General features: G+C 34.3%; 1 protein-coding gene across 4 annotated transcripts in view; it reads left to right on the top strand.

Annotated features, from left to right (window-relative positions):
- The window catches only part of RBM27 (RNA binding motif protein 27), a 57,832-nt gene that overhangs the window by 27,570 nt on the left and 4,824 nt on the right, over window positions 1-25,438 (top strand). For 2 of the 4 annotated variants that reach the window (XM_061151641.1, XM_061151642.1), the window contains exons 9-19: window positions 4,858-5,022; window positions 6,920-7,069; window positions 9,141-9,285; window positions 9,713-9,866; window positions 12,161-12,454; window positions 13,757-13,897; window positions 18,000-18,119; window positions 19,005-19,079; window positions 19,222-19,386; window positions 20,939-21,043; window positions 21,156-21,347. In XM_061151641.1, the coding sequence (XP_061007624.1) occupies window positions 4,858-5,022; window positions 6,920-7,069; window positions 9,141-9,285; window positions 9,713-9,866; window positions 12,161-12,454; window positions 13,757-13,897; window positions 18,000-18,119; window positions 19,005-19,079; window positions 19,222-19,386; window positions 20,939-21,043; window positions 21,156-21,347 (1,706 nt within the window). The remainder of the gene's footprint in view (window positions 1-4,857; window positions 5,023-6,919; window positions 7,070-9,140; window positions 9,286-9,712; window positions 9,867-12,160; window positions 12,455-13,756; window positions 13,898-17,999; window positions 18,120-19,004; window positions 19,080-19,221; window positions 19,387-20,938; window positions 21,044-21,155; window positions 21,348-25,438) is intronic. The other 2 variants (XM_061151643.1, XM_061151644.1) reach the window with 1 other exon arrangement.

A 25,438-nucleotide genomic window follows, 5' to 3' on the forward strand; every position in this document is an offset into this window, starting at 1 on the left:
TTGACTCAGTATGACAAAAGCTCCCTTTTGGTTTTAATGAAAAAATACTGTAAAAAAATTGTAGTTTTTTAAAAAAAATTCATCATGAATATTCACAGCGTAGAAAATGTGTATAAGTGAAGAACAGCATATCATATGATAGTTGTGAAAATTTTATCAGTAGGGATCCAAATAAACATAGAAAAATTAAATCTGGTATTTTAGAGGTAGGAAAAGGGTCTATTCAATGCTCAGTACTGGGAATATGAGTGAGAGATGATTTTTCTCCTAAGAAGCTAAAAATGTAATAGTGGGAAAGAAATATGTCAAAAATTAGAAACTCACAAAAAACCAATTACAGTGTATTTTGCTGTTAAAGCAACAGAGTGCCTCAGAAATACATGTGACAAAGGAACTAATTCTGCCTGAAATAAAACCTTCATCTAGTCTAATTATTACTCAGTTTTGAAGAGGACAATTGAATGTTAAAAGGAGAAAAAGAATTTCCCCACTGTAAAACTGTGTAGGGTATATGGGGCTCCTGGAAATGCTATTTAAAACTTAATGGCAGGTATGATTATAATTTAGAAAAAACTATGAAATTTGGTTTTTGTTGAATTAAAATGTCACAGATGCTCTGAAAAGGATTTAAATAATGAAATGTAGTTGGAAATGTATGGAAAAACACCTATTAAAAACAACTATTTCCTTTGACATACTTAAGCATTTTTACCCAAAATCAGAGTTGCCAGTTCAGTGTGTGGTTTTGGGGTTTGAGCTTTTGTTTTGCTTTGTTTTCACAGGACAGAACCATTTTAAACTATATTCCTTTACATTTGACTTGTTTCTTTTGCTTCTTTGAGAAAGATGTAATAGAAATATTTTGTACCTGCTAAGCTCCTTGTATTGAGTATGTGGAAGATTAGTAGTAAAATATATAACAGCCTAAAGTAGTAAAATATAACAACCTAAAGATTGATTCTTCTGTTGAAGGCAGTTGTCAATCTTCAGGTGAATTTACATAAATTACTTTTATCTTTCAGAGAATATATTTACTATTAGCTGTGTAAAATTATTAAAACATCATATTCTTAAACTTGAGATGCCTCATTTAATTCTGTGGAGTACATAACTTTTTTCTGTGCACAGTCACAGATGTTGATGTCTAGAAAAGTCAGTCTCCTATAGAGTCGTATATTGTCTAGAATTTCTCTCCCCTTGTGTGTTACTTGGATTTGTTTTGCATTAGTTGTCATATTGCACATTTCAAATTATGTCTGATGAATATCAAATAAAGGTATTTGTCCTAAGAAATACTTAAATGTCATTGGGATGCAGTTAGTAAATAACCTTTCATCCATTCTGTTAAATATTGAGTTCCTACTATGTGCTAGGCACCATTTAAGCCCTGGAACTTTAAAAGGTATGCCAGGGACCTTGGATTCTAATAGAGAAGACACATAATAAATATGGCCAATAGTTGGAAGATATAACTTTGTATTTTCTTCTGATTGAGCTTTCAGTTTAAAACTCATCTTAAGACTTTTTTTTTTTCCCTTGTGAATACTCTTAAAGACAAAATCAGGAGAATTACAAAGAGTAGCTAAAATTTTAGTTTGAATAAAAACTATCTTCAAAAGACTAGAGTTAACATTGTGTGTGTGTGTGTGTGTGTGTGTGTGTGTGTGTATGTGTGTGTGTGTGTGTGTTAGTTGCTCAGTCATGTCCGACTCTAAAGAATGAAAATATTGCTATCAATCGGACATATAAGATACATGAATGACTTAGAATAGGAGCAGGAACTTAGGAGACTTGCATTTTGAAATTATTCAGTCACTACACTAAAACTAAATTGAATCAGAATCTGAAAAAGAATATATGCACACACCTATATTTATGTTAAACTGACTCACATTGCTGTACATCTGAAATTGGCACAGCAGTGTAAATCAAATATATTCCAGTAAAAGTTTGAGAAAAAACTAAAGTGAATGAATCTAAATTGTGACTGACTTATCTTCACCATCATTATAACCAACTTGATTTTTTAAAACTTTTTATTATGGAAAATTTCAAATATACATAAGAGAGTAAACACTGTGGTAATCTTCATTACTCAGTTGCTGGTTTCAACATTTATCAACGTATTGATTAACCTAACTTTATCTGTAACTCACTCCTGACTTGATTATTTAAAAACAAGTTCCAAACATAGCATTTAATCTGTAAATCTCTGAAAGATAAGGGATAAAGACATGCACACAATTACTATACTTTATCACAATCCCAAAATATAACAGGTATTATTCTCAAGTATCTAATCAGTGTTCATATTTCCCAGTTGTATCATAGACATTCCTTTATATCTGGTTCATTTGAAGCTGAATCCAAGCAAGGTTACACATTACATTTAGTTGATATGTTTCTTAAGCCTTTGAATCTATAACAGTTTCTCCTACCTCTTTTTTCCCCCTTGACACTTATTTGTTGAAGGAGCAGATAATTTGTCCTAAAGAATTTTTCCATAACCTAGACTTGGCATATCTTGCATCTGCTGGTGTCATTTAATGTATTCCTGTATCCCATTTTTTCTGGAAATTGGAGATTATCTAGATTTAGATTAATAGGGTCACATTTGGGGGTTTTTGCCTCCTTATTTTGCATGAATGTTTTACTGATGGGGTTTTGTACTTCCTACTGCAGTATATACCTGGTGGACAATGTCAGGTTGTCTCCTTTCTGTGTTACAAATATTGATCACTGTGTACAGGTGTTTTCATCCTGATCCATCCTTTCAAATAATTGCTCGTGGTTGTTTGTGATCCCTACCCAGTTCTCTTGTTTCATTTGGGGCTATAAAAGTGTGATACTCTAATTCTATGATTTCTTTTATGTTTATTGGCTGACAGTCTACAAAGTAGAACTTGGCAGTGTTCACCATTTGGTTAACCGAAATGTACTTTTTTACAGGAAAGACAGGATAAATGCTTCTGTCCTTTCGTTTATCAGTTTTCAGAAAACGAGTTGTTTCCAAGTATCTTCCAGAGGGACCACTGTACTTTTTCTAAGTATCATTATGAACTCATGGATTTATAATGTTTGCTATGTTTCACCCCGTTGTGGCCTTTTTTTGGTGTTCAGATCGGCTTTTTATTTGACCACGGGAAGCCTCGTCATGTTGGCTTCTGCAGGTTGCTTTGTTGTATTTTTTATATGCTGGTGTTTGGTAGCTGTCTTGCTTCTGGAGCATTATACGAGGGTGTATCAGACTCATCTTACAAGTTTTCTATCCAGACCTAGAATCAGCCTTTTATCTAAGGAACTCTTTCTTTTTCATATAGTATGTAGAGAGAGACCTGAATAGATGTTGTTAAAGAAAATCAGGCCTCATTTGAATAAACAGCCATCTTTCTGAAGTGTAAGAATGCATGTTCTTTGTCATTCATTTTAAAAAGGCACTGTACAAATTAGCCTTTTAGTTTCTCATTTGCTTTGAGATAGTTATTAATTAAATGCACATGCTATAAAATGCTTTATCATAAATTTAAGCTAGTCATATGAACTGAGATTGTACTTCCCATTTTTATTTTTCTCTTTAGCACACGACTTCATTCTGCAAGGAATTCTCTGCAGTATATCATGCTTTGACTATTTAAAAAAAGAAACAAACTATTTTCAGATCATTGAGGATATGTTAGATTGCTTTTGGAATGTAATGATTGATCTTTTTTCATGTAAATTTTGAAAAGATTGGTGCTAAGCACACAATTATGTGATCTGCTTATACAGTATGATTTGTCACCTTTTCTCCATATATGGGAAAGTATAGCGTATCCATTTCTTCTCTACATTTATTGTGAAATCAAGTGGTTGCTTTGTGACTTGTCTTATTAAAGTGTATTAAAAGTCTTCTGGAATTTTACAACTTTATAAGGATATTTCATCATATTAAAAAAATCTAAATTCACTTTGTCTTGTGTCACATAGTGAATGTCTGACTTCAGATACAAAATATTGAGTAAATCTTAAAAATAGGTCTCATATGGAGTAGTAAATGAAAAAGATACTGTTAAATAACCAACCAAAGAGAGGTTTTGCTCCTTGATACCTTGTCTTTTTTAATCTTGTTCTACAAAATTTGGCTTCATTGTTTCTGCCGTTTTTGCATCTATAAACATAAATTCTAAATGTGCTTTCTTTCCAGAAGTGGTCCTTCATATCTGAGACACTTCCATGTGCACAGTAGCTAGTCTGTTCATGTGGGACTTTTGTCCTCTTGTCTGTTTGTTGTCCTCCTACTTACAGAATAGCAGATTTTCACTGTCTTTATGTTTTTCTTTTGAACATTTCTTATTCTCCATGAGAGTATGCTTGTGGTGGGTGTTTCTTTTTTAATTCCTTTATTACGTTTGTTTTTTCTGCTCCCAGATATGGGAATAGTTTGTGCATACCTGAAATTATATGAATTTGGGAGGAGTGTTTTTAATTTTTTTAAATGGGTATAACAGCTTTCATAACCATGTCTCCCTGGATATTAAACTCTACATGAATAATAGCTCAGGGCTCCTTTGTCAATAACTTGATACGGTTGATCCGTTTCTAGTAAGATCAGCATGTAGTTATTCCATTTAAGATGATAAAAAATGGACATTATGCAGTCACTACCTCATTCTTACTCTTTCTTTATACCTCAGTGCATCCTACCCAGTTGCATGTCTGTTTCTTGAGTTAGAAGGAATCTTAATAGCATCTTTCTCAAGCACTATTCCCATTGGTGTACTTTCTCTGTTCTTGGCTCAAGTCTCAGGAAGTAGATCATTACTTAAGAGAAGCTTATGACTCTCAATCCCAGCTGCCCTCCTATTCTTTCCTCTGTAGGACAGCCCATGTACTCTCGTGAACATGGTGCTGCTGCATCTGAGCGACTTCAGTTGGGGACACCGCCTCCTCTGTTGGCAGCTCGTTTGGTGCCACCTCGAAACCTCATGGGATCCTCCATTGGGTACCATACCTCAGTCTCCAGCCCCACCCCTCTGGTCCCAGGTAAGCTTTGCTACAGATGGCCATCCACCTCTGATCTTTTGTACCATAAACTGGCCAACCTAAGAGGTGACCTGGTATCCTGATCTGCTATCACAGATTCCCATTAAAGCTCCCAGGTGGTTTTGTTTTCTGTTTCTCTGCTCCTTTGGTTTGTCCCTAGTGCCCCTAGATGATTAGGCCTCCTGTGTGTCTGTCATCTCCGGTGTCCTTTGTATTTACTTTCTGTGCCTCGGTAACTAAGGTCATGCGAGTTTCTTGAACTAGTTTTTAATCCAGCAGATAGGAAGAGTATCTACTTGAATGTTTTCTAATCAGTTATATGTTACAAGAAAAGCTAGGTTAATTTTTCTCTAAAACAAAACAAAAATATGTGGTTTCTTGCTGATCATGGATGAACATGTGTTTTTTCCCCTCTACCCCTGTTGTGTGGAATGACTGTGTATAATGATTTCTTGAAAACTTTTCCCTCCTATTGACATTTTTGAAGATCTGGAGTGCTTTGAGGGTGTCTCATGAGGTTTTTAACATTTTTCACTTTGCCTTTAGATCTCAATTCATCATAATTAACTAAGGGACCTTCAATTTTCTTGGGGTTCTGTGTGGTCCCAAGAATTATTAGAACAAGGCTATTTGATTATGTAACTTCTTTAAAACTTTTTGCAGCCTTAGTGTAGGAGATTTTTCTGTCAGGAGTACCAAATTGTATTAATAACTGGAAATTTTTAATCATAATTTGCTGATCTTATACTCTGAATTACAGAACTGATTGGCTAGTAATAAAAATGTAAAAGGTACCTTATCTTGTAGCTAAAACTTAATATGAGCAACAAAAGAATTTTTCCATTAAGGAAAAAAATAGATGCAAGGATTTATAAATGCATTTGAGAGAATCATTGTCTTCACTCCATCTTAACCTTTCTTTGATTCTGTGTAGGATGTGGAGGATGTTTTGGAGATCAACACTTTCAGAATGTTTTTTCAGTGCTTATAAAATATTTATTTAGCATTAGAATTTTAAATTTTTAGGAATTTCCCTGGTGGTCCATTGGTTCAGACTCCATGCTTCCACTGCAGGATCTTGGGGTCCATCCCTGGTTGGGAAATTAGGATCCCTCATGCTGTGCAGAGAGTGGCCCCCAAAAAAACAATTAAATATTCAGTTGTAGAGAAAATATAGAGAAGATGATAAAAATGTGTTGATGAGGCAGATGGTAGTAAGATAATGATTACATTTGTAAATATAAAATTTAGCTTGTTTTGCTGTTTGAAATACAACATTTAAAATATGTTTTACATATGAAATTGACTCTTCTCTCTAGTTTAAAGTGCAAATAGCTAGGGACTTCCCTGGCCATCCACTGGTTAAGATTTCTGCACTTCTTATGCAATGGGTGTGGGTTTGATCCCAGTTGGGGAACTAAGAGTCCACATGCTGTGTAGTGTGGCCAAAAAAAAAAAAAAAATGCAGATAACCAAGTTAATAGATTTATTATTTCTTTTCTAATTAAAAGAATACCTGGAAAGTGGTGAGACATGATTACAGAGGAAACTCAGTCATTTGTATATGGTGTTTGTATATGTGAACATTTCTCTTAAAAATGTGCAATGAAGTTTGAATTATGTGGTTATTATAGAGGACAAAAATGACATTAGGTGAATGAATCCAGAAACACATCCATAATTCAGAATGGATTTGCATGTCTGTGTTTTGTGACTGGAGCATTTTTGTTTCTTTGATGTTCAGTAAGTTTTATCTATATACTTTTAATTCAAAGAGAAATATATGTGGGTTGATATAATTTTATTTGTTGAAGAAAATTCATTTTTGTGGTTATTTTATAATAAGAAATTGTTTACTCTTGATTTTTACATGTTCTGTTGTTTTGTTTTCCCTCAGATACCTATGAACCTGATGGTTATAATCCAGAAGCTCCTAGTATTACCAGTTCTGGTAGATCTCAATATAGACAGTTTTTTTCAAGAACACAGACACAGCGCCCAAACCTGATTGGCCTAACATCTGGAGATATGGATGCAAATCCAAGAGGTGATACTGCCTTTAACTTTTTGTCATGCTAAATGTCATTTGAGCGTGGCATTTCTGACCTCACTAAGGTCTAAAAATACCTTATCTCTGAAGGGTGTTATGTAATGATCTCTCATAAATGTTTTTGAATATCTGTGTCCAAATGTTACTTTAAAGCTTTAAGCAGAATATATTTATTTTTAAGTAAAAATAATACTAATGTTGACTAATTGCTCTTTTTGTAGGACTTTAGGCTATTTTAGGCACTGTGCTGGATGTTAGATATAGAAAGAGGACATGAAAAAAAAAAAGAAAGAGGACATGATCCCTCTTCCTCCAGGAATAAAATCATTTAATGGCCTACTTTGTATTTTAAGAGCTGTGCTTCATACTAATAACACAGAACTTAAAACACTGTCATAAAATTATTCTTTGACTGTTGTTAGTATTCATGATTATAACTGTATGTTAGGACCTTTATAAAGTATAGCCACAAATCTTAAAAGATGAAATGCAAGTATTGCTTTTAATATGGGTTGATATCTCCACTCAGAAAAAATTTGGTTAAAGAGTTTGATGAGACTCTGGTTTCTTATAATAATAGTCAGATTTCCAGTATTTAATTTCAATTTGAATGATTGGCCATGGGCCATCCTGATAATATTTTCCTGGTTTAATTATCTGGTAGACATTTTCCTGTTCTTACCTTCTTATCCTGATTCTATTTACTGTTCTTTACTTCCATTAATAGTACTATTGTCACTACAGGTTAGCTGTAAGACTAAACCAAATGTTTTTTAATACATTATTATCTCTCGTATTCCTTACCACCAACTCCTTAAATGAGGTACTATTAATATTTTTACTCTCTTTTAACAGTTAAAGACACTCAGACCAACTAAAAGAGGCTAGATTAATTAGCTCATTAACCTAAATCCAAAGAAAAGGCTCTTTTTTTCTGTGCTGTAATGCATATATTGTTACCAAATTAGTGGGAAGATCATGGTTTCAGCCCCACAGTTGTTATTCTTTGCTATTGATTTTACTTTTGATAGAGTTGCTGAAAGTCATGAAGAATACTCAGAATGTAACGTGTAGTTTTGTGTTGGTATTTGCTTTTTTTGTTCAGCACACCTCTTTCCACTGACAACCTGTTGTAAGGTCAGTGTGTTAATACAGTGTTGGGTTGGTGAAAGTTTGTTTGGGATTTTTCCATAATATCTTTTGGAAAAACCCAAACGAACTTTATGACCAACCCAGTATTTTATTAGTCCTGACTATTGTGAATGAAATGTGTTAATTTATAATATTAGCTTTGAATTTTCCTTTCAGCTTTTAAGTTTTAGTAATTTTGAAGCTACAAATCAGAAGTGCAATAAGCCCCTAGATACTTTGACTTAGATTCACCAGTTGTTGACGTTCTGTCAGCTTTGGGCCTAAATGCTCACTGGTGTGCGCTCCTCTCTCCCTTCCTCCCCTCTCCCTGTACAGTTTTTTCTTGAATCACTTGAAAATAAATTTTAGAGATCCTGACACTTTAAGATCCTTTAGTCTACATCTGAGAAAAAGACACAGCACTATATGAGCACAATATTGCCACACATAGGAAAATCATAATTTCATAGTAATATCGTATCCATGTGAACCTCTTGTTGAATCATATAAGGAGATAAATATTTCACTCTGTTTATGGTCTAATAAATTTGATCACTTACCTAAAGCAGTAATTGTTTCACTCTCTGTTGTCAAGTAAATAATTTGTAGAGTGGTACTTTGGCATCAGGTTAAGTATCTTATTCTCCAGCACTGTTACACTGATTTTTTTTTTCCCTTTCCATTCATGATCCTTGCTTGACTCAGTCATTAGATTAGAGTTGGCTAGGACTTTTTAAACATGCATATTGTATCTTTAAAAAAGGAGGAAAGGGAGTCAATTGATAATTTATTCTTACTGTTAAACATTTCTGAAAAGGAAGTGGTAGTATTAGGTACTATTCACAGTGATTTTTAACTTTTGGACTAAATATTTTAATCATTTGAAATTCCCCAAATATAATGCATTGCCAGTAATGTTAATTTTTGTTTTCAACAGCTGCTAACATCGTCATCCAGACTGAACCACCGGTTCCTGTTTCAATTAATAGTAACATAACCCGAGTAGTTCTTGAACCTGATAGCCGGAAAAGAGCTATGAGTGGCTTGGAAGGGCCACTCACAAAGAAACCTTGGTTGGGAAAGTAAGAGAATTTGCTTATTAGTAACATCTAATTGATGTTTTTGGCTTTTTGCTTGCATTAGTAAATTTGTAAAATTAAGAGTTGTCATTAATTATTAATTTTCAATCTATGTGTATCAAAGCTAAGGTTCCCAGAGGCATCATTAGTATGTCTTATATGTTAAAAAGTCAACAGAATATTCATAACAGATATTAATAATTTCTAGGCCTAGCCCAGTTTTATAATTATTGAGATATCAGTCTTTCTTTGCACCTGTTCTGCTCTTATGTAATAAGGATAATGTGAAAGTTACCTACTAATATCTGAAGGATGTTAAGTGCTTAAAGAAGACACTTGAATAAATATAAACTTACATTCTTTGCTGATTATCTCTTGCCTAGGGCATAATGTAAGAGAATTAACTAAGATCTGTTAATATTCCTTTCAGACAAGGGAATAACAATCAGAGTAAACCAGGATTCTTGAGAAAGAATCAGTATACAAACACCAAATTAGAAGTCAAGAAAATCCCTCAGGAATTGAACAACATTACCAAGCTCAATGAACACTTCAGCAAATTTGGAACTATTGTTAATATCCAGGTAGGTGTGGCTATGTTGGTGACAGAATCCATGTATATGATGTGTTTTTTAAAGATTTATTTATTTTTGGCTGCACTGGGTCTTCACTGCTGTGTGGGGCTCTCTCTTGCTGCTGCAGGTCTCTCTGTTGCGGTGTGCAGGCTGCTCTCGTTGTGAAGCACAGGCTCTTGATACATGGGCTTCAGTAGTTGGGGCTTAGTAGTTATGCTTAGTAGTGCCCTTAGTAGTTATGGCGCATGGGGATAGTTCCTCTGTGGCGCATGGGATCTTACTGAACCAGGAATCGAACTCGTGTTCCCTGCATTGGCAGGCAGATTCTTAACATTGGACCATAATGTATCTTTGGAAACATCTCACTTTTGCTTAAACAAATCAGTGATTAGTTTGATCATCTCTGCTATATGTTTTAAATCCCACCATGTATTTGTATGCCCAACTTGACGTTGAAATTGTGCTGAATTTGTCCTCTGAATTCATTTGGTTTCTTTCTGAACCTCTTCCTGAAAGACATTGGGCTGGTTATTATATCTTTGTTCATAGTTTTATGTCTGGACAAATGACTTTTTTTACCTGCTTTAGTATTCTAACTAGGTAGTGAGATTTTTGGTAGTTTCTAAGATTGTATTTTTGTCTACTGAACTGGCTTTTGTGAAATATTAATTGATTAAGCTTGGTTCTAATTATGAGAATTTTATATACTAAAGTTTAACATCAGGTAAATCATAGCTTTTATATTTTGCTATGTGCTTGCTAATTTTTTGAATTTACCAACTTGGCAGTTGAGTGTTATGCTGTAACTGAGGGTAATATATTAGAAGATCTGTTTAAATTGGTATTTCAGTCAGTTTACTTAGTGTTGCCATCAAATCAAAATATAATTTACCTATCTCTAGCTCCCTTTTTTCTCTTAAATTGTTCCTAGGTCATTATTCTTTATGGCATTTAGAAAAAGTAGGTAGCTTAATGTAGATGAGTATATTAGTCTGCTTGGGTGGCTATAACAAATACCATAGCCTGGAACCCAAGGTACTAGCCTATATGGATCCTGACTTGCAGATGGCACCTTCTTGCTGTATGTCCTATCTGATTAGGGTCCTTTCCCTTTGATCTCATTTAACTTTATTTACCTCCTAAAAGCCCTGTGTCCAGATGTAGTCTCACTGGGGGTTAGGGCTTCAGTGTATGAGTTTAGTGAGGACATAATTCAGTCCATAGCAGTAAGCCATAATTTATATAAGCACTATTCTCTGGGGAGATTTACATTGTTGTTTTTTTTTAATAGAAACAATGCTATGGTAAGGCTCCTTTTGGATAAATGTTTTTATTTTTATTTTTTATGACACATTGCTGAAATTAAGGAAATTTTAAAACTTTTTATTTGAACAGCCAAATTGATACTCCCAAATGCAATTTATGAAGCCTCATCAAAACTATAATACAGATCCATTAAAAATTTTTAGACCAGTTTCATAAGTGAAAAATTGTACTTAATTGAATTTGCTTTGTTTTTATTCCTAGGTAGACTCTAATTGATATATACCATTTGCAATACTTTTGCATTTACCTATCCACTGTCTTTGCTCTTTTTTTTTTTTTCCATTTATTTTTATTAGTTGGAGGCTAATTACTTTACAATATTGTAGTGGTTTTTGCCATATGTTGATATGAATCAGCCATGAATTTACATGTATTCCCCATCCCGATCCCCCCTCCCACCTCCCTCTTCATTTTTTAAAATGAAGGCATTATAAGGCTTTTCCAAACCTTTGCTTGTCATATATATTAAATTTCTTTTTCATTTTGTCATTTGTTTTGTTCGTCACTTGTTTGGACTGACAGTGGTTTAAGATTTTATTTGATCAAATCTGCTGTTTTGTCTTTATGGTCCTGCATTTATAGATGTGTTGTAAAAAGGCTTTCCAGACCTTCAGAGTATACAGATGTTCACTTCTTCTCCCTGGGTTTTTGTGGGTTGTTTTGTTTATTGTAAAACATTTTCTGTCTCTGGAGTTTATTTGGATGTAAGGTATCAGGAAGGAATTCTTATATCTTTTCCCAAGTGGTTATGTAACATCACTAGGATTATTTATTAAATAATCTAGTATTCTTTCATGTATAACGTTGAAATACATATGTTACCTTATAAGAGATAACTATCTTTATTTACATAGACTTCACAATGGATTTCAGCAGGCTGTTTTCTGCTTTTGAATTCTTTATCAATAATTTATTTATTTACTTGCCTATAATCATTCATTTCTGTGTTTTGTTGTTGCTATTGTTTTTTCTTATAGGTTGCTTTTAAGGGAGATCCAGAAGCAGCCCTCATTCAATACCTTACTAATGAAGAGGCCAGAAAAGCCATTTCCAGCACTGAAGCAGTTCTGAACAACCGGTTCATCCGAGTCCTGTGGCACAGGGAGAACAACGAGCAGCCAGCACTGCAGTCCCCGGCGCAGCTGCTCCTGCAGCAGCAGACCCTCAGCCACCTGTCGCCGCAGCACCACCACCTGCCGCAGCACCTCCACCAGCAGCAGGTGCTGGCGGCCCAGTCTCCGCCCTCGTCGGCACATGGCGGGATTCAGAAGGTAACCTGCTGCTTCTCAGGGGGTTGAAGGCCCCTCAGGCCTCTCCTCTAGATCATCGTTTCTCAGTTTGTTGTCTTTCGTCTTCTACATCAGAGCAGTCATTTTGGTTTGTAGGCCAGCAACATCTGATCTCCTTGGAGCTTATTAGACATGTAATTTTGGGCTTCACCTCAACTTACTGAATGGGTAGGACTCAGTAATCTGTTTTAATAGGCTGTCCATGTGATTTTTAGGTACCTTGAAGTTTGAGAAGCACTGTGCTAGAATCACTTACCTGGATGTACATTTTTTAATTTTACCTTCTCAGATCTACAGAGTCAGTCTCTAGATACAAGGCCCATAAATCTTCACGTTTAAGAAATACCTTCTTCTCAACACTCAGTTATGATAACCATCCACCACTGAACAACTCTGAATCTAGAACAACTTCTTTGTTTTGTGTTAGAATCAGTCACTCTTAAACCCACCATCTTGTCCTAGTTTTTCTCATATAGAAATATTATGTTTCTTTTAAAACTGAAATGGGAGCCCAGGAGACTGGGATTTTGTCTGCTTTATTTGTTCTATCCCTGGTGCCTAAAACAAGGCGTGGCACATAGTGCTCTAAACATATTTGAATGAATAGATGAACGAAGGAAAGAGCAAATCACCCTGCAGTAGAACTCTTCAGATATTGGTGATGTTGATAATGTCCTAGGCATTCTTTTGTTTGAATTAAATATACTCAGATAGAATAAGAAGCATGTTCCTTAACAGGACCTAGTATTAGCTCCATTCACCATCCTGTTTATTTGCAGTTAAGTTTGCATTTCTTTTGTCTCTGTCCTATTTCATGTTAGGTCCTTAAGGTAAAGGCTTTCCCTAGGTGTTGGCTAAATGGTGTTTAAAACTGATACAGTCATCTCTGAGATCCATTAGACCCCATGCTGTTAATGCAGTCTGAGATTATGTTATGTTTTTAGGGTAGTCCTATCACAGTTACTCATATTAAACTATCAAAACCCATAAGTCTTTCAGCATTACATACTGAGGGGATCATTGAAAAATTACTAATTTTATTTGTGAGTACATACACATATATTTGCATTATGTTGTGATATATTTCAGACATCCAAAAGAATATGGATAGTAGCAGTCATTTGTATGTCTACCTCTTCACTTAAAAAACCTTATAAATAATAGAAACACTCTACCTTCACATTCCCGTGTCTTCCTCCCCAGGGTAATCACTGTCCTAAATTTGTATCATTCCTAGGCATTTAAAAAACTTCTGCCACAAATGTATTTATTTTGTATATGCAGATGATGAGCAAACCGCAGACATCAGGGGCATATGTTCTTAATAAGGTTCCTGTGAAACATCGTCTTGGGCATGCCAGTGGTAACCAGAGTGATGCAGCGCACTTGTTGAATCAGTCAGGTGGTGCTGGAGATGATTGCCAGGTATATATATTTCTGTGAATCTTTAAATATATTTAGAGTTGGAGTTGTTCAGTGACACAAAGAAATTAACAAATTGATTATCACCCAGATTTGTAATGTCTTAGTTCCTCAGTCAAGATAGTTGTGACAGCTAATCATAAATATGGCTGGTCAACTTGCCTAAATTTCAATAATTCAGCCAGAAATTTGCTAATTAAATTTTTTTTTCCTATTCAAAGCTAAGTGGGAATTGAGAATTTTAGCCATTTATTAATAGATGTCTTTATTAATCCATTTCTTTAATCATTTGTCTTGCTTAATTAACATCACGAAAGGGATTCAGTCATAATCAATTTAAAAGTCAAATTTTGAAACATATTTTTAACTAGTTTCTTTTGCTTTTGAAAATATATCTATATGACTGCTCTCTAGAATGGTGATTGTTTTTTCCCAAGAGAGCTAGGAAAACTGAAAAAGAACAAGTGGGGATAGCTCTCCTAGATATTAAAAACACTGTGAAGTCTGTACAACTCAAACAATTTGATACTGGCACATGAGAGAGCACTAAAACAAAATCTGAGACTGAGATTTATAGACTTAAGCATAGGGATATATTGTATGCTAACACATTATCTGAGATCAGCGGGGAATGTATGGGCTTTTGATGAATGGTATTGGGATGACTGGATAGCCTGATGGAAAAAAAATTTTTTTTAAATACCTAACAAACCAGGGTAATTTCTACAAGGATCTGAAATTTATATGCTGACAGAGATGCTAAATGGTACAATCCCCTTGAAATTTGGCATTGTCTGTGAATTATGCTGTAAAATTATGTAAACATTTACTCTAAACCAGTAATCCTCTAAGAATCTATGCCAAAGATGTACTTGTCAAACTATGGAAAGAAGTATGAGCAAGACCAGGAAACATAGACTCTTTTCAATAGTGAAAGACTGGAAACAGTCCAAATATCAATTGGTAGGCGATAGGTTACTAAAAATGTAGTACATCCACCCTATAGCATATGTGTAACTTTGCAGAGGAATGAGGAGTATCTTTATATATACCATGAGGTGATCATCAGGATACATTAAGTAAAAGAAATAAAATGGAACAAAAAATGTAGTCAGCCACTGTTAGAAAGCAGGGGCAGTGAACACATGTAAGTATTTGTTTATAATAGGAAAAAAAAAAGTAACCCATGTAATTTAAATCTTGGTGATATCTTGGTAATTTAAATCTTGGCAGGGATAGACGAAACTAGACAACTTTAAAAACCTCCGAAACATTTCTCAATTCTGTCCACTAAAAAGGTCTAGAAACACTAACCCAGCCTGATGGTAATGACCCTGACACTCCTGTCCCCAGCATCAAAAGGAACCAGGGATCCTTGAAGAAATGTCTGTTCCCAAATCTGGGGCTGACAGTGTTCCAGATGAGCCCTGGAATATTTTGTCAAACCAGAAAGCAAAGAATTTGTTAAAGATTACTAGCATCCTTTCAAAGAGTGAAAAAATGTCATGAAGACTCTAGAACTCTTCACCAATTTAAAGGAAATTCAGAGGTCAGAGAAACATGTTAAAGGATACCATAGAATCCTGTGGTGAATACAACAGGACGAGTGACCTGGTCTCTTCAACAAGTGATTTACAGTGATATGGAGGGACTTCCCTGGTGGTCCGGTGGCTAAGACTTCACACTTCCAGTGCAGGGGGCCCAGGTTTGATCCCAGATTAAAGAACTAGATTCCACGTGCTGCAACTAAGACCCAGCAGAGCCAAATAAATGTTTTTCTTTATTAAAGGAAAGCTGTGGAGAGGGAAACAGAATTAGAGGAGACTTTAAAGAAATATAACCAATTATACTATATGGACTTTCAGTTCAGTTCAGTTCAGTCGCTCAGTCGTGTCTGACTCTTTGCGACCGCATGAATCGTAGCACGCCAGGCCTCCCTGTCCATCACCAGCTCTCAGAGTTTACTCAAACTCATGCCCATCAAGTCGGTGATGCCATTCAGCCATCTCATCCTCTTGTCGTCCCTTTCTCCTCCTGCCCCCAATCCCTCCCAGCATCAGGGTCTTTTCCAGTGAGTCAACTCTTCACATGAGGTGGCCAAAGTAGTACATCCTAATTCAAATATGGGAAAATGTTTTGAAAATTATATTGTAATCTGGAGTTGTAAATATTTAATGATTTTAAGGAATTGTTACCATTTAAATGTGATGGTTGTATTGTGGTTTTATGTAAAAAAGGAAAGAGTCCTTATCTTTTAGAGGTAAAACTGAAATACTCACAAGGACTTCCCTGGCAGTTCAGTGGTTAAGACTCCATGCGTCAAATGCAGGGGGCATGAGTTTGACCCCCTCCAACTAAGATCCCACGTACCTCATGGTGAAGCCAAAATAAAAAAAAAAAAACCCACAGATAAAATAATATGTGGTGTTTGTTATGAGGATACAGGTGGGAATTTAAATATAACAATGTTATTTTACATAAAATAATGTAAATTGATCATTGCTGCTTGGTGATGGATGTATCATTTTATATACATATGTAACTTTGTACTTCTGTTTATTTTTTAAAAAATCACCGATACTAAAAAATGGAAAAACAATCACAGTTTTTGAAGTCACACAGTGCTGACTCTTAATAGCTGTGTTAGATAATTGACAAGCATTGGTTTCCGTTTTAATAAACTTAGTTGCTATGGGGATTAAAAAATTTTGTGTTGGTAAAACACAAAAGAATATATTAAGTGCTCAGTAAATTATAGCTATTGGTATTTTTATTTTGATAAATAATTATAACACCATGAACATCATATGTGCAGATTTCTACAGTATTTCAGTTTCCTGTGTATTTAAAGTGGTTTAATTTTTAGGGCAATTAAGTGTTGTTTGATCGAGAGAAGTTTTATATTTGTATATATTACATGACTGAATTTTCCACAAATTTCTTAGTATTATATCTAAGTATTTATAATTTCTTAGTATTATACACATTTTTCTGTGTCCCTTATATGATATCTTCAAAGTTAATTTAAAACATAAGAGTGGAGTATGTTAGGGAAATCTTGACCAGAGAGATTGTAGTATAGTATGTTGCTCTGCTATGCCTTTAAGAGGGGAAGATTATCTGGAGTCATCTGTTTGTAAAGGAATCTAAATAGCAAAAGGAGCAGAGTAAAGACGGACACCATTTTGCTTGCAGCATTAGATCTGTGAGCTGGCTACTTGTCTTATGGTTGGTTGTAACATTTGCAAAGTACCTTACTTCTTAGGAGGGTTTGCAATTATTAGAAACATGGATTTTTATTTGACACTTGTGGAAGATAGCTTAGTGACATTAGCCACCCCACCCCCACCAAAGACCTCCACAAACACATCTTTAGTTGAGCAAGTTGAGTTTATTATTCATTGAGGAAGTATACACAGTGAAACCATGGAACACGTCATTTAGAGGGTGTTAGCAAGGGCTTATTTTAGGATTGGCTGTGTTAGGTAATTTGGGGGAAGGTTAAAAGAAAGAGGAGTAATGGTATGATCAGATTGCCTAATAAGTTTACCTAGAAGGAGGGAAGACCAGAATTAGGCCAAAGCTGTATTTGGTAAAGAAGCTGTAGTCATTCATATTAGCCAGGGTAGAGTTTAGTCATTTTATGGTTTGGGTAGTATTTACAGGTTTTTTTGTGTTTAGTCATGCAATGATTTTATTTTTGTCTTGATCCACCAAGATCCACAAGAGTGGCCTTGTCTGAAGTTAATATACTATGAAATTGTTCATGTTTAACAAGGGGACACTGAGGCCCAACTGTGAGTGGCAGTCTGGCTCCTAGATGTCGAGAAGTTGTTCTTTTTCTCCCAATTAAAAAAAATATATAAAGAAAAGAAAAATTTCTTTATATTCAGGAATGCAACATTATTGCTAAAAAGTTTTTGTATTTGAATGTTAATTGAGTTTATATATAAAGAACTTGTTTTATAAATGGAGAGTTTTTAAATGTAAAAATAAAAAAAGTGTAAAAATAGCCAAAACTTTACTCCTTTAAAAAATTTATGCAGTCTTTTTAAAAAATTACTTTAAGGCATTGCTAAGATTTAATCATATTTGTGTTTTGTAGATATTTTCAACTCCAGGCCATCCAAAAATGATTTATAGCTCCTCAAACTTAAAGACACCTTCAAAACTTTGTTCAGGATCAAAATCTCATGATGTCCAAGAAGTTCTTAAAAAGAAACAGGTGACAATCTTGATTCTTCTTCTCTTCAAAAAGAAAAGATCTATTGAATTCTTAAGTAATTGTATTAATAACTTGAACAATTCAATGTTGGTATGGAACTACTACATCATAATGTTTATTTAACTGCTACTTGATACACTGTATACTTGAAAAATGTTTTGCAGTTAGTTGTGTTAGTAGCTACATCAAGCACAAGGAAATATTTTTTTTTTTTCTATGTAAAAATTAAAGACACTGAGTGAGTTGACTTTTTATTTCCTTTTTTTCCTGCAAGGGAGAGAAAAGGGTGAGAAACGGATATTTTTGTTACATTATTTTCTCTTTGTACACTAGATATTGTTTCACATGAAGTATAACAATAATTATCATCTTAGATTTAAACTCACATAGTTTTTCAAATAACATAGATGTTTATATATATTACCTAAGTATAATTAGAGATTTAATTAACAGAAGGGTCAGAGGTGACATTTTCCATATAGATTTTGCTATCATTTCTAACCTAGAGCTGCATCTCACATTTTTAGACTTTAAACTTCAAAAATAAGGATTTGACTTTTTACATGGGGAGGTGAAAACAGCTCTTGTTTTCCTTTATATATGCATTCAGGTCTTTTAAGTGAATAAACCTCATAGATATAGCTAATTTGTGTTCAGTATTTTAAATGTTAAAGTACAATTATAAATGTAAACTTTTATATTGGAAGTGTTGGGAAAATAGATTTAAAGATTTCATATCTGGTCAGCTATTTTTTGATTAGGAGGAAGAGCTGTCTTGTATAAGGATTGACTCAGGGGAGACGAGTTGAGATACAGAGCCTTATGTATCACTGGCAAATTTGTAAGGAAAAAATTAGTAATGAGAAACTTAACCTGTTTGTGCAGGAAGCAATGAAGCTACAACAAGATATGAGGAAAAAGAGGCAAGAAATGTTAGAAAAACAAATAGAATGCCAAAAGGTAAGACAAACATTCATTATTTGCTTGCTGGAATTGATGTACAGAATGGATTTTCCAAAGATATTCCCCCCAAAATTTTCAAGGTTATTTGTATTAGAATTTACTAAGCATAGTTTTACTTTTTTTGTTGTTTATTTTATAGATGTTAATATCCAAGTTAGAAAAAAACAAAAACATGAAACCAGAAGAGAGAGCAAATATAATGAAGACTTTGAAAGAGCTTGGAGAAAAGATCTCACAATTGAAAGATGAGTTAAAAACATCTTCTGCAGTCTCCACACCATCTAAAATAAAGACAAAAACAGAGGTAATTGTTTGCATTTTTCTTTCAGCATAGGCTAATTGAACATTTGTGGTGTGCTTGGCACTTTGAAAGTACAGTGGAACCCTTAAGTGACTAGTGTGAGACACTAGCAACAATTTTTTTTAATATTTCTGTAAATGCTATGTACTCCCTTTGAAAGAAATGATACTACCCAGTTTGAACAAATATGTATTTTTTTAACTGAAATTTTTTTGTTCTTCATGCTGAAGATGTAACTGCTAGAGTAATGACAAGGAAAGAGACATTTCCTCTTTTCAGTTCTTTCCGTAATTCTTCGATACATTGTAATACAGCCATCTCTTTTAATAGTCAGAAGATAGCATTGACTTTAGTATGGGTAAAAATATGGCTTTTTATTGAAAACAATAGTCAAAAGTTCTATATCTATTTAAGTCTAATTTTGTTAACTTCTATTTGTTTCCTTACCGTAGGAGAATGCTTGCTTTTACACTGAGGTTCTATCATTGTTCTACAGCTCTGTAGTAGGATTTTAGATAAATCTGCAGCCCTTTGAGAACTAGAGGGCTTCCCTGGTGGCTCAGATGGCAGAGCATCTGCCTGCAATGTGGGAGATCTGGGTTCAATCCCTGGGTCGGGAAGATCCCCTGGAGAAGGAAGTGGCAACCCACTCTAGTACTGTCTTTTTTTTTTTTCCACTCTAGTACTCTTGCCTAGAAAATTCCATGGACTGAGGAGCCTAGTAGGCTACAGTCCATGGGGTCGAAAAAAGTTGGACACGACTGAGCAAGTTCACTTCACTTGAGAACTAGGAATAAATTTGTCAGATATATAGAATGTAAACTTTTATATACAGTATTATATTACATTTGAAATTGTGGTTTTCTGTTAGTAAAAGAATGTGTTTCTTTAGGATTGTTTTTCGCATAACATTGTCAACTATATAATCCAATAAAATTTTGTTTAAAATATTAACTTATGATCAAAAGCTTTTAAAATATGTAATAAAAATGTTATTTTTAATTGAAGCTTCCCCAATTATGGAAAGAACATTTAATTATAGAAATTTAAGAGAATATGGGGGAAGAAAATCTCTCAAGAGTCACACCAGCTAAAGACTGATCATTTGTTCCTTTAAAAAAGAAAAAGAGTGGCAATAGTTACAGGGTTCAGATCTGAAAGCAATTATTATAACTGTTGTTAGTGAATTTTTACAATATAATTTATTCTGTACCATTGTGTTTCAATTATGACATTTTATTATGTGATAATCATTCTCAGCTCCCTTATCTCAGATGACTGTTTTCAGTGTCTGATTTTTAGGCCATCTTAAGCATATTGTAATACTACTTGCTTATTAAACAGTAATACTTTTTATTGTTATTACTGATAACATTATACTCTACATGTTTTCAGTATTATATCTGTCAAGTTACTTTCCTTAAAACACCCAGAAGAGATTTCATGCTTTCACATTTACCCAGAAGAGATCTGTGTCATTCTAAAAGAGTAATATTCTGAACAAGATTTTGTAAGTTGTCTAAAAAATACATTTTTACTCTTAATTTTTCCACAGGCCCAAAAAGAACTATTAGATACTGAACTGGACCTTCATAAGAGGCTATCCTCAGGAGAAGACACAACAGAGTTACGGAAAAAACTCAATCAGTTACAGGTTGAGGTGAGATTAAGAAGAGTTACCTATTACAGTTAACATCTCAAAAAATAATATCCCTCTCTTTTCCAAGGTTTAGTCTGACAGTGTATATTATATTCTGCCTTTTGTTATTCAGGCTGCACGATTAGGTATTTTACCTGTGGGTCGAGGAAAGACCATGTCCTCTCAAGGTCGAGGGAGAGGCCGAGGCCGTGGAGGGAGAGGAAGGGGTTCACTAAATCACATGGTGGTGGACCACCGCCCCAAAGCACTCACAGTTGGGGGCTTCATGGAGGAGGAGAAAGATGACTTACTTCAGCATTTTTCAGTAAGTTTTTATAAAGTAGTAAGTGCTAACTATAAATTCATTGTATTCAGCATTTCCTTGCTGCCTTCTGTATAAATGTCAAATGTTTTATAGGTTAGAAAATTAAGTTGTAAAATCATGGATATTAACACATTCCTGTTAATATATTTGAAGGTCAAAAAGTAGCTCATGCTATATTCCGTAATATTTCACATAAATGCATTTGTAGTGACAAAAGTTGTTCCAAAGGTATATTTGATTTTTGCTTTAGGGTTTATTACATCTTTTACCAGGTGTTTACATGGTTTACCAGGTACCAATAAGTGAAAATAGTCTGGGATGGAGATGAAATCCAAAGGAAAAATTTGTTAGGAGAAGTGTCATGCTTAGTTATATTCTGTACACAGTGATGACCACTTACTTTTAGACAAACATTTAAATAAATGTTTGCCACAGATAAATGTTTCTGTTATTTTGCATATATTCTCTTTGTAACCATTCATTAATTCATTCAGTAAATATTTTCTGAGTGTTATTTGTGCTAGAGCATTTTCATGCATGATCTCATGTAATCCTAAATAACTGTATAAAATACATGTAAAATCCCATGTGTAAAGATGGGAAAAGTGAAGCTTAAAAAAGTCAATCAAGATCATACAGTTAATAAGTGGCAGGACCAAGGTGATAATACACAGTTTACTGTTAACATCCAAAATCCCTATTCCTCAGACAACTTTTTTGAGAGAAAGCATTTTCAGCCCTAAAGATGGTGAAGGAAATCTTACACAGCAAGACTTCACACTATTGTTTTATTAGTTTGATGCCCATTAACCCTGCTTTGCCCTGGCCATTGGAGAACGCTAGCTTGTTATAAAATGTCCAGATTTGAGAGCCATCTTGGCTGTAGCCTGTTTACTCTTGAGCCAGTTCTTTCACTAGTCTGACCGTTATTTTTTTTTTGTAAAGTGGAAGATTGTCTTTAAGAGACTTCTTTTAGGAGTAAAGAAGGTAACATGTGGAGGAGCACTGTACGTGTGCTCTTCTGGAGCCCAGGTTAATGTTGATTTTTGTCTTTCAGTGTTGATTATATAACATTTGAATCTCCTTGCCAAATAGTTGGGCGTTTAGATCCATGGCCAGCTCTGCTGAGGTGACATTAGATAATATAAATCAGAATTTTCATAAATTTGGCTCTGCAGAAAGTTTTCGTTAAAAAAGGAGGTTACCTTGTGGGGTAGGAAGCCACTTTGCTGTATCCTGAGGATTACTGGAGATGTATATGTAAATGTTTAAGTTTTAACCCAGAAGTCACGCTCAATTGGCTCTCTGCCTTTCTCATAAGTAGAGTCATTATAACAGAGTATTTATAATAACCAACTTTTACATACATACTTTTTTTTAAGTCTGAAGTATAACACCCTCTGCATTATGGGATATGTCCAGATATTTGGGGAAGGAGCAAAGAAAGCCAAGGCACATGAGCCAACTTAAAGAACAAGACACTATTGTTCGTTTTGATGGTGTTTTGTAGTTTGTTTTTTGTTTTGACAGGGTGCTATCAGACAATCTTAAGTGCTAGAAAAAACTCTGGTAACAGGTACTTGGACAGTATTGTATGCTTTCTTTGGGGAAAAAAAATACAGAAATATATGCCTGAGACGTTATTGAGAATAGATTTGACAAACTTACAGGGCAGCTCTTCTTTGAGGTATTTCATATCTCACAAGGGCTAAAGTAAAATGTATGTTTTCAGTATCCTTTTACTGTCCTTAATGATTGTGAAAAGCTCATTGAGCAGCTGTATCTGAATGTAAAGATGGTTGATGGGTTTTAGTGAAGCTATTTTGAAGTGTATCTATTTGGTTTTTTTCTTAACATTATATTTCTGAGATTTATTCATATTATTACATGTAACAGTAGTTTACTATTTTTATTTCTGTATAATTTTCAGTTGTATAAATATACCACAATTTACTTTTCCATTCTCCTATTGATAGGTATTTGGATTATTTCCATTTCATTTTTATGAACAGTGTTGCAGTGAACATTATTTTAGATGTCTTTTAATATATGTATGCATTTCTGTTGATGTAGATGGAACTGTTGAGTAAACTCAGTTAGGTTAGTTTAGTTTAGTTAGTTTAGGTTCCCGTCAGTGTTGTGTGCGAGTTCCTGACTTGAACTTAATGTTAAAATACATCTATTTATTAATCTTATTTGTTGCAAGTTAGGTAGTGGGAGTTTTATATTCTTAGTTCCTGGCTACATGCAAATTAGATTTCTCCTTTTTCTTCAAAATATTAATAGATATATAATACATTTAATGCCTTAAAATTCCTTCTGGAGGATAGAACTACTGCGTTTTTTGGAAAGCAACCTAGTTAATACAGATTAAAATTTTTATATTGCTTTTTCTTGCTAGTAAAAGTAACACATCTATCTTTAAAAATTAAAATAACAAAGTAAGAACTTAATGGTGACCACAGTTGATTAGATTGTATTATATAATTGAAATTTGCTAAGAGATAAGAACTTAAATGTTCTAGCCCCCTTCTTCAACCCCCTCCCTAAAGGCTAAATATGTGAGATATGGATGTGTTGATCGAAGGAGGAAGGGTATCTTTTCCCAGTGTTTCAAATCATCACATTGTACACTTTAAATATTTTACAGTTTTGTCAGTTATTCTTCAGTAAAACTGGAAAGAATTTAAATAATATAGGAATGAACAGAATACTGATAAAGTCTCTATAATTGGTCATATTATATGTTAAAGGATAGAGTGAAGGATGTCTATTACACAAATTAGGAGCTTCCCTGGTGGTGTGGTGGTAAAGAATTCGCCTGCCTGCCAGTGCAGGAGACGCAGGTTCAATCCCTGGGTTGGGAAGATCTGGATTATTCTGGAAACAGAAATGGAAACCCACTCCATTCCATGGACAGTGGAGACTGGCAGTCTGCAGTCCATGAAGTTGCAAAAGAGTCAGACACAACTTAGTGACTGAACAATAACAACAACAAATCAACAAATTACACAAGTTGCCTTTTTTTCAAGATTTATTAAGATATAATTGACATATAACACTATTATTTTCAGATGTACAACTTAATGGTTTGCTATACACATATGATTACTAAAATTAATTAGCATCCACATTGTCACCTCACATGAGAAAAAATTTTTTCCTAGTGATAAGAACTTTTAATATCTACTTGCTTAGTAACTGCCTAATTTTGAAAAGATGATAAATGTAAACATTTTGATTTGTGGGACATATTGAAATGAGTAATTCTGATATTCATTTTAATATGTCCCACGAGTTTTTTGTTTTCTCTTACTGAAATTTGGTGGTGGGGGGGGAATGTTTAGATGGTAGTAACAAGAAATACATTTGAAATTGAGTAATTTTACCGTGAGGTAGGTAGTATAGTGTTTGATTTCCCAGGTGGCTCAGTGGTAAAGAATCTGCCTACCAGTGCAGGAGACACAGGAGATCTGGGTTTGATCCCTGGTCAGGAAGATCCCCTACTCCAGTATTCTTGCCGGGAAAATTCCATGGACAGAGAAGCCTGGCCGGCTACAGTCCATGAGACGCAGAGTTGGACACAACTGAGCACACTCGCAGAAAGAAGCAAACAAAAACAAAACCACAGGATAGCGTTTAACATTTGTAGGATGCATAGATGTGCCGTGGAGTGTTTGTCGTCATATAGCATTTCACGAAAGGAAGTGGGAATAGTTTCATCAGATATAGATTGGAATAGAAGGGATGTCATGAGATGAATAGATGATTTTTAAATTACTTACATTTGTAAGATTTTACTCTAAATTTGTAATTATCAACGTGAAAGGTCATAATCATAGTAAGGCAGTATTTGTTGTTCTCATTATGATTTTTCTAAGTAGAAGGACTGTGTATAATTTATCTTCCAAACCAAGACAAATTTTAAAATTTATGTGGCATCAGCATTAATCATGGATTATCCTGGGAAAGCCAGACATGTTTTTCTAATTAAAAAGAATATCACTTTTCTAGCTCTCATTGGAGATTATTTGTAGATCCATTTTAACAGATTTTTTTTTCCTTCAAATAATCATTAAACTTTTAATAGC

This window comes from Dama dama, chromosome 9 (genome assembly GCF_033118175.1).
Source record: "Dama dama isolate Ldn47 chromosome 9, ASM3311817v1, whole genome shotgun sequence".
NCBI classification, from domain to species: Eukaryota; Metazoa; Chordata; class Mammalia; order Artiodactyla; family Cervidae; genus Dama; species Dama dama.